The sequence below is a fragment of the Ptiloglossa arizonensis genome, chromosome 10 (assembly GCF_051014685.1).
Source record: "Ptiloglossa arizonensis isolate GNS036 chromosome 10, iyPtiAriz1_principal, whole genome shotgun sequence".
In the NCBI taxonomy this organism is placed as follows: domain Eukaryota; kingdom Metazoa; phylum Arthropoda; class Insecta; order Hymenoptera; family Colletidae; genus Ptiloglossa; species Ptiloglossa arizonensis.
The window spans coordinates 14,581,418-14,592,104 of NC_135057.1; the positions used below are offsets into that span (position 1 = coordinate 14,581,418).

At 45.1% G+C, this 10,687-nt stretch overlaps 1 protein-coding gene across 1 annotated transcript in view; it reads left to right on the forward strand.

Annotated features, from left to right (window-relative positions):
* The window catches only part of Rno (PHD finger protein rhinoceros), a 19,472-nt gene extending 9,180 nt beyond the window's left edge, over positions 1 to 10,292 (forward strand). Inside the window, 1 exon segment of the mRNA XM_076322536.1 lies at positions 1 to 10,292. Coding sequence (XP_076178651.1) covers positions 1 to 4,955 — 4,955 coding nt within the window. The 3' untranslated portion in view covers positions 4,956 to 10,292.
* Positions 10,293 to 10,687: the final 395 nt, after the last annotated feature.

Here is a 10,687-nt window from a genome sequence, read left to right on the forward strand (position 1 = left end):
TCAAAAAGCAGGATCAAAGAGACAACAAGAAACAACAACCAGCAGGAACAGAGGCTAATGAGGATCTGCTCGTTGGGTCTGGAGATCATGATGGGTCGAGAAGTGTTTCTGGGCCCAGACCTACCAAAAAGTCGACTCAAACTATTAAACAACAATCTCAGCCGAGAAAAGAGGATAACAAGAACAAGTCTGAAGGCAGGAAGCGAAAACCAAACGAATCTGTCGCAAAAGATGAGAAGAAAGAGACAGTCAAGAAGCCGGAGAAACGGTTAAACGAGAAACAGCCGGTCAAGGAAAGCGAGAAAAGAGACGAAGAAGAAACTAGGAAAGAGGAACAGAAGGTTGTCGATCAAGAAAAGAGTAACGAATGCACGGAGATTTCCTCGAAGAACGACGAGAAGAAAGTTAAGAAACTCGTGGGCAAAGATGCGATCAACATCTTGGAAGAAGAGATGAAACAACGCAGAGCGGAGAGGGATAGTCCGAAGAAATCGTCGAGAGGTTTGGACAAACTTCTGGAGAAGCGCGAACACCTGGACAAGTTGTCGAAGAATAAAAATTCGGAAGTGAAATTAGAAAAGGTTGTCTGCGAAGAGGAGAAAGAAGAGAAAGAGCCTGTGGAAGAAATTCAACAGGTGAAGGAAAGTATAAAGAACGAAGATCGCAAGAACCATGTTAACGAGGGAGATACGACCATCGAGAAACCGAAAACGGAAGAGCAGTTGGACGAAGAGTCGATAAAGAAAGACGATGCTGAGGTGCCGCAATTGGAAAAGACTGTATTTGGAAAGAAGAAAATCGAGAGGAGCTTGGAGAACACCATCGAGTCACAGAGTGCGGAAATTAACGTTCCCACGGAGGAGAATCTTCAGAAGGAAATCATCGAGGAGGATACCGCCAAGTCTGTCGTGGACAAGATCGAGAATTCGGAGAAGGAGCATCAGAAGAGGCGGAAGTCCGCGAATCGATCGATCTTCTCGCCACAGCACGGTAAGGATCCGAGCGTATCGGAATTGTTCGACTTCGATCAAGATATGCTCACAGAGGAAATGGTGAACGAAGACGGTTTCGGTATATCGAGAGATCCGGAAGAGCGGGCTGCACCGTTGAGTTTCTCTTTCAACAACGAACTGTGGTTCAAGGAAGATTCGAAGGAGGACAGCGCCAGGGAAACCCTGCATCTCGTCGAGAAACTGCGCATGGAGCTCTCGAAGAAATCAAATTCTAGTCAGTTTGAGTTAGAGGCGGTACTTGTAGACGGCGAAATAAAAAAGGAAGAACCATTGGCAGAGAAAACGTTCGAGCAACAACAGCTGCAGCATTTGCAACAACCACCGCAGCAGCAACAGCAACAACAGCAACAGCAGCAGCAGCATAATCAGCAACTGGACAAGGAGACGAAGATTCTCGAGCCTACGGAATTGGTCCTGGACGTGAAGAACAACGTCGAGATTCCTGAAGAAGATGTGACCGCTAGCGAAGCTCGTCCCGGTAGCTGTAAGGATACGATCGAAGAGAAGAGGAAAACGTGCTACGCGAGCGGCAACGACAGGTACACGGCCTACGAAGAGGATCGCGAAACGAACAAAGTCAGCCTGGTGGAGCGATCGAAACTGGATCGCGCGGAGACCGACGAGCGATGGGTTCCACCGAGCATCAACAGCTTCGAACCCAGCGACGTGCAACAACTGAACGCTTTAATGGAGACGCAGAATCATCGTTACGGCAATCATCAGTTCCCCAACGAATCGATTCAGGAGAACGAGTCGCTCGCGCGTTCGCATCTGAACGCGGCTAGTATACAGGAACAGTATCTTCTTCAGCAACCGCATACGCTTCTTCACGGCCAGCAGGAATCGCACGAGAGAACGATCCTCGATCAACAATTACCCGAGGAGAATCCCATGGAAATGGTGAACAGACACCTGATCGGGTTACCAGCTTCGGAGGACGACCAGGCAGCTGAGATGATGGACCGAGTACTCGAGAAGGAGGACGACGTTGTCAGGCAGCAGGAATACGATCAGAATTCACCGTACAACGATGTAAACGGCCGACCGGACACCAGATGGGCAGAGAGTCAAGTTCTGCCGTCCCGTAGATCCACCTCTTCGTCGATCACATCCGCCTCCTCCGCGGAGGATCATTCCATTCCACCGTACAAGAACGTACCGAGCATTTCGTTCCCACCGTGTTCGATGGAACCAACGTATTACGCGGACTCGAGTTACGGTACCGGCCCGGTATCTCTATTCCCGCCACAATCTTGCGCAGCTCCGTTGCCATATCCATCCCCGGGCCCGGCTCTATTTCCGCCGGCGTTCGGGGCAGCTTTTCCAGCAGCTCAGTCGTTGTTGCCGCACGTGAAACCGCTCGAGGATTCGCTGAACCTGCAAGCCTCGCCGTGCACCGCGGCGTTCACGTCTTCCTCGCACAATATGGCCCTTACCGCGGCCATGGTATCGCCCACTAAAATAGCCACACCGCCGCCGCTACCTCCTCCACCGCCTCCGCAGGTCGCCCCACCGGCCGAGACGATCGACAGGACGCAGCAGCAACAGTCTCAAACGCAGGTCACCGATTCCCCGTCCTTGCCGATGAACTTCTTGAACACCGTCGCGCCGGAGAGCCACGTCAGCGATCCGATCGTCGAGAACCTTCAGGAGGTACTAACCGACAGCAAGACCCAACACTCCGGTAAAAAGTCACCTACCAAACCGACCAGAACCTCCGCCCGTGTGACGTCGTTGCAAGGGAAATCGCCCGGGAAGTCCCCAAGGCAGGAACCTCAGAAGAGTATGCTCGGGGCACGTGGCCGTGGCAGAGGGGCCAAGAGTTCAGCTCAACACTCCAGTTACAGAGGACGCGGTCGCGGACGGGGCAGAGGACGAGGTAGGAGCGTGCAGAACACCGGTCTATCGTTGGTATCCGGCGCGGCTGTTGGTCAGCACGACGACTCTATACAAAACAAGCTGGTCGGCACGGTATACGATTTCGATTCCGACGAGGACTCGACCAGCGAGGCGAACATCGCCGATCTGCGCACGATGAGGGAGCGGAAGAAGTCGACCGACGCCGCTACCGCGGGCGTCGAGAGGCGCGAATCCGCTGTGATCACCTCGGAAAGCGTACAGTCGAGGCTCTCCAGTCCCGGTGGCACGAGAAAGTATCTGGACGACAGAAGGCTCTCGTGTTCACCGGGTCACGACGACTCCGTGGTCGTGGAGAGCGAGTCGAACGCCGGGCAAAGCTTCGATACCGTCCTACCGCTGATCCCCGGTCCCGTCGACATGAGAACGTACAACTCCACCCTCGACGCGTCAAGTTCTTCCACGTTGCACGGCCAGACCTACGAGAATCATTTCCTGGGCACGTTTACCAGCGTCTCGGCGAGCGATCCCGCTCTTCCGGATATCGAGGAGGACCTGGAGAAGGAGCTGAGATCCGCGTTGATCGCGAAACAGGGCCAGGAGGACTGCTCAAAGCCGAGTTTCGACGCGAGTATCGACGCCTCGTCGTCCGGTTTCGTGGACGCGAACAAGGTCTCGTTGACCGACTCGAGGAACCAGCTGAAGGTGAAGATCAAAGGACCGTTCCTCGACGCGAATTACGTTCCCGCCTCCTCGGTACCGCCGCTCGCTCAACAAGCGCCAGTGATCATCGCCCCGGCCGCCACCAGTGCTTCCGTCGCGTCCGGTACCTCGAATCTTCGACGTATGCGAAAGAAGGAGCTCTTGAGACAGTACTGTTCCCAGGACATGAACATGGATGAGCCAGGCTGCGGGAATCTGGCGACGTCCGCACCGATCATCATGCCACCGATCAATCGTACGGTGATCACGATACCGAAGGCGGTCGCTTCGATGACCAGCATACCGACCAGAGAGGACTACAAGGCGGTCGTCGACGCGAACATGGAGAAAAAGAGGAGAAAAGAACGACCGGCTGGGTTCCTCGATGCCAACGAGGAGGAGGGAGGCGTCGAGAGACGTCGTGGTAGCGCTACCAACGGTGCCAGCTCCAGTGGTAACGCCACGGTCGTAAACGCCGATCGTCGTAGGGGTAGACAGTGCAGCGGTGGCAGATCGACCACCACGACGACGTCTACCACTACGACGAACAGCGGTCCACCGAAGCTGAAGATCAAGATCGGTAACAGCATAATCGGCGGTCAGGAGAGCGGACAGGACGATAGGACCAGGATCAGACCGCCGAAGAAACGGTTGAGCAGCATACCTAGCAGCACGCCCAGTATAGAAGAGTTGCGCAGGGAAAGTATGAAGTTCAGGCGCATGATCATGGCCGGTTTCGACAACGACGAGAAACTACGGGCGAAGAGCAAGAAGGATAAGAACGGTAAACGAAAGAAACGGCAGTCGAGCAGAAAGGAAGCCAGGGTGCGTATCCTCGAAGGTGGTGCCGCGCCGCCAAAGTTGATCATTAGATTAGGCAAGGGGAACGATTCACCGGACGAATTACCGATCTTGGTCACGGACGAGGAAGAGGAGGAGGAGGAGGAACGACATCCAACCGACAGCAGAGTAGGACCACCGCCACCCGAGCCGACCAAGGACGAACCAGTTTACCCGACGGTAGTCGCCACCCTCGAGGAGAAACAACCTACCGACCCCGACACCGGTGGCAGCGCCCCTAGGAACGTTCGTTCGGCCAAGGTCACGCCGATTAGATTAAAATTGACTCGTTGCCAGGAGGGTTACGAGCTGAAGGGCTCGCCGGTCCACGGCGAGGAGTCCGCGTTAACGACGGAGAAATCGCGAAGTCCCGAAGCGACCAACGAGGAGACGAGAAACCCGCCGGTTAAGAATCAAGAGGAAGAGTCCTCCAGGGAGGAGGAGGAGGACGAAGAGGAGGAGAGCAATAGCAATTCCGTGCAAAGAGACTCCGCCGCGTGTCCTGCCGCGACAAGTATACCGCAGGGATGCCAAGTTAGGTGATAATTAATGATACTCGTGGAGTAATGGAGCAGAGGACACGGTGCTCGTAAACGATATTTTTACGGTCGATCGAAACGGACTCGATACAATATACGCTCGCCGGTTGCTAGCCGTGAAAGCGCGTTGCCGTGATAAGGTGGAAAAGCGTTCCGCAAGGTACAGTTCTCTTTTTACAAAAAAAACACACACACACACAGACACAGACACACACACACGCATAAAAAATAACCGAAGAATTCACTTGCTCTTACGAGACAAGATCTTTTGTATTCGACGAAACACGTTGTTGGGTTTGGCAGGGTGAAAACTGAACAAACGTGTTTCTTTAAATAATTGAAATTGCGACAACGATCATTGATAATTAACGTTTCTGCTTTACAGATCATCCAGTACTCGGGCGAGAAATTGATTGCGTAAAAAGGCCCAATATCTTGAGACGGGATATAGTTAGGGGTGTGCGGGTACCCGACAACTTCCGGTCGACTTGTGTCGGGTATTTTGATCGAAATCGAGTCGGGGTTCCAGAAGTTTTCTTGCCACGGAAGTACAGTGTATTTGCGAAAGTGGTCGAACGTTTATTGGTAAAAACCGTAATAAACGGAATATGTAAGTTGTACTTGTGGATTTCAAGGTATTGCTATGACTACGATATGACGCAACTATCAGGATTGCATTGGCAATATTTGAAAAAGAAATCGGACCACGCGTGTAAGAGTTACGAAACAACGTTGAACACGACACACGCAAAGAACAGAAAAGTATTCGAACGCAAATTCTTGTTACATTATTAGACGTTAATCGCTTATTTGAACGAGGTAAATAATATTCTCAAGGTTGCATAATATTTCTTAATTTCGTTTATTTCTCGCGAGAACCTGTAATTATTTTGACCGGTATATTTAGTTGGTTCGTATTTAGCACCTAGTATACTGTACTGATTTTTCATCGTTTCTTTTTGCGAATTTTATTTGTCGAATTTCACCGATACGATCCTGATCGTCGTGTCGCACCGTAACTATAACAGTATTTCGGAAAGTTTAACATACATACATATCACGTCCATGAAATTTTCGATTGCAAATGTTCGAACACTTTCGTGACACATTTATATCCTCAGATACCTAAGCTCGATTCAAAATTTTACATTATCGGACGGTACAATCAAATTTTCGAACTTTGAGTTATAAATCGCGTAAATAATACATTATTTCACTTTGCACTTGAGCGCAAGGAACATAATTGTTTCACATTTTCTTTGTAACGTTTCCAAAAAAATTGATCTTTGTTTCCAAAAGTATCGAGCTTCGAGTATCCAAACATTAGCTATCTGGCATGTAATTTTCGAGATCCCGTCACGATCCTCAGGTACCAACGATTTCGGGTACCCGTATGCCTCTAATACTATTATTTCTGCATTACAGATAATTCAGTTTTACGTACTTGTAAATCCGGAAAAACGCGTACCGCAAGAAATTGATGACATAAGTGTACGAAATCTTAAAATGGATAATAGTTGATACATTGCAGAATGTAAATTTTGCGAATGACACCCATTAAGCCTACAATACGTGGAAATCTTTTGATACGGTATCTTTTCTGATTTTGTGCAAGATCGTACAAAGTTGTAGCGAAAGAACTATTTGTACTACGCTGTTGGTAATATCTACAAACTTTTTATTCTTCTTTTATCGTCTTACACGCCAAAAATCATTATTCTTCTTTTGTATTATTAGCGAACGACTTTTATATAGAGTTCACCTTCTCACGGCGACAGAAACGCGAATCGAACGCTCATTTCGATGAGAGGGACAAGGTGATAGCAACTTCTAAGATGTATACTCGTTTCGGACTCGCTTCAAACGGACATTCTCCGACGTTAACGAAGAACCTATGCTCCTCGAGGAATCCGGTTTTATTCTAAACAATACTCGAGAGATGAAACGGGCGTGCCATTTCGCGGCGATGACGACGAAATGTCTATGTTTTTCCTTGCGAAAGAACAGACGAAGAACCGGTCGAGGCCGTTGACGAAGATTTCCACCGGATCTACCACGAATTCGTCAGCCTGACGTCGTGAAATTCAATTTATCTTGTTTATAAATTTTTTTGAGAAAGAAAGAGAGAGAAAGTGTGTGTGTGTGTGTGTATTGCGTACATGCGAGTGTATACGAGTATACGTAAAATAGAGAAGAGAAAATAGACGATCAAAAAGACGTTGGGCGGGAATGATTCTTGAGACAACTTCGTACACGGCCTCGTGAACTACCTTCGCAGTAAGAACTAGTTAATTGTACATACTTGTAATTTACGATTGTATTTAGTTTAAGTCAATGAGACAGAGAGTGGAGCGGATGAGAGAATGGGAGACTGAGCGAACGAATGAAAAAAAAAGGATGTATGTGAGAGAGAATTTTGTAATCAGTGCGAAGCTTACGTGATGGCTGTGTTTTACCACGCGGTCCGATCTTCCAGGCAATCCTGGGCCGCGCAGAAATGTTCGGTAACCCCCAACCGCTGGATCGCTCGAATGCCCCCCCCCCCCCCCCCCCCCCATCCTCCTGACGAGGCCGTCGTTCGACATTTTTACGTAGAGAAAAATTAGTATAAACAAGACGGCAGAGCGATCGTGTACATCGGGCGGAGAAATCCGAAGAAAATGTAATTAAATACCGTCACGAGGACAATCCAGCTGCCTAGCAGCCTTTTTCAATGAAGTAAAGAATCGAGTGAACAATCGTATAGTCTGTCGCAATAGTCGTCCACGATTACGCAGTTGCCCGTAGAGATACATATTATATATATATATATACATACATACACATATATATATACGCGTAGCGTATTGCATCCATCATTCGATCAAAGCAAATTCGTAAGAACCGTTTAACGCACGCATTCTTCATCGTTTTTACGAGTTCATTTGATATTATATAGTATATGTCAGGACGACGTTCTGGTTTTTTTTATATATATAATATATATACATATATATATATAAAAAGTATATTTTACACCGAGTACAATGTTAATAATTTATTCTTATTTAGTGTAAATAAGTTCTATAGAGAAAGTACGTTTTTTATACGATAGTATATAGAATATACATAGTTCGTTCGCTCTTCTGGGTTTTTACGGGTTTACTTTGAGACAACCGGGTAATCTCATCTCGTCGAGTCGCGTCGAAGTACATTCGATTCCCTCGGGGACGGCTGCGTAATTACGGGGATACGCCCAGTGGACATTCGTTATTTAAAAGGACTATATGAGAGGGTATGTAATTGAATTGTGAAAAAAATTTGTCCTCGTTTGGAGCTCCGCCACGGCGCCAGTGACAGAGGAAGAACCATCCTCGTTTCGCGGAGAAAACGTAACTTCCGCTTCCTCCTTCGCTGTGTGACGAACGAAACGTAACTTCTTCGCTTAGAATCCGGGGTTTCGGAATTTCTCTGCGCGGACCGGTGCACTTTCACCCTAGATCCAGTCAGTAAATCTCGTTACGTCCGCTGTTGCGTACTTATTGTTTTTTCTTTTTTTTTTTTTTTTTTTTTTATTTTTTATTATTATTCTTATTATTATTACACCATGGAAATTCTCCTTTTATTCATCAAGCTTTCAAAGACGATGTTTCAAAATTCAAACGTTATAAAATCATTGCGAAAAATCTTGCGTCACCTTTTCAAAGGGTATGAGACACCTTTCGCAAAAAAATGGTCATATCAGCGATACTTCCGTGTGTTTGTTGCCTTTTTAATTTTTAATGTTGTTTGTTTTCTATATGTTTACAGCGTGCCCCTCTGGAAGTATCGTACCTTAAACACGAAAAGTTCTTGAGCTAAGAGCACAATAAATTCTTCGTGTGGCCCTTTTTAATTATTGTTTCAGTCTTTTAAATTATTGACGATCAATGTACGCGCGTTCATTGTAACTCTGACGTACGAGATTGTAATATTTTTGATGTAAGTTTTGGTGTGAACATTGTGTAAACTAAAGTAGCGAAATGTTTTTTCCTTTTTTTTTTTTAAACGTTTACAACGTATCTAGTGACTCTGTCACTTTCTGTTTTAAGTATTGTTGCTTATTATTTATCGATTTTATGGGGGGTATTTAATTCAAATGCTCGCGATTAATGGAATTGTGATTCATGGCAATGATACGAGAGTTCAAGATATTTTTTTAGATATTTTAAATGCTTCTTTTTCAACAATATCGATTTCAAATTGTAACGACAAATTTGTATAATATTCGATACATGAGAAAATCGAGATCCAACGAGAACGTACATGCGAGTTGTAATAAATTTATGTAAAAAACGACGGTGCAATATGCTACAAATACTTCGATTTTCTATGTTTCGTGTGTATTCTCTTGCTCACCATTAACACTTAAAAAGCCACGGGAACGTTTAAAATTATCTTACTCTTAGCTCAAGAATCTCTTTACGAATAGAACGTAACGTATTCCGTTATGAGATATTTTCCCAATAATTTGTACAAAACTTTCTGGCCTTCCCGTGCGCAGGGACAAGAATCATTTAAATTGTTTCGATTTAAGTCACCCCATTGAAAGCTCGAAACTATCTGTAAATCGAAAGTACACAACTGTCTCGCTCAACGACGACGATCTTGTTTCTATGTTTTGATATGTATATTTTTTGTTATTTATATCATTGATTTTAACAACAATCTAAACTTAGTTAGTTATGCGGATCCGGCAATGAAACGTTCATTTCGATGAATATGTAAATAATAATATTAAATTGCAAGGCAAAAAACAGATCGTGATTTTAATCGTTTTTGGAATCGAGTCGACTGGTTCTAGGATTGAAAAAGATGTTAATAATATATTAGTAATTAGAATCCTGAATTCTGAGAGGAGGAATGACGTTGCGAGTCCTGGAAGCCGAAAAGAAAAATAAACTCGCCGGCGATAAGCGGAGCCTTAGCGGAGCCTATTATTGCGTTGTACAGAGAAATACGTGAAGAGAGCCAAGCGGAATCATTTTATTTCGAATCGTTTCTTACTTACGCTAAGCATAGAAAACCCGATAACGATGAATTTCTCATAATCGTTGTACGTGTCCGCATACATCATAAATGCGGACACTTACAACGATCCAGACACATACGTGAGACACATATATAAATATATAAATATATAAATAGTTTTATTATATTGCAAAGTGAAATAATACAATATTTAGCTACTGTATATAATGTAAAAGAAAAAGCTGGTCTTGTAAGATACGGATTAAGGTGTTTTAATGTGCACATAGCCGCGTCATTGTCAATAATCATATTATTACGATTAATAATAATTACAGTTTTTTAAAAAAAGAAAACGAAAATTGTTGAATTGCATCATGTTTGATTCTATTCTTCAACCCTCCGATAGAATATCTAGAGATAATAAGAGGAGATTTATACGAAAATTCAATTCTTTTTGTTTATTTATTCGTTTTACATTTATTTCTTTACAATTTTAGACTGGTGTGACGATTTGGAAACACCGATAGTATATACGTAGAATTCATTTATAGAAACACGGTAATCTACAAAAAATATTTAAGGCGGTATATAACAATATTAAATATATTCAATTGTAAAATGAAAATCATTGCATTAAATCGACGATTTTTTGGAGGAAACGTTTTCCTTTTAAAGTGTACATAGTAATCGTAGTTCTTCGAGTCATTTCCACCAGAGGGTGCTAACGAAATATTTCATATTATTTTA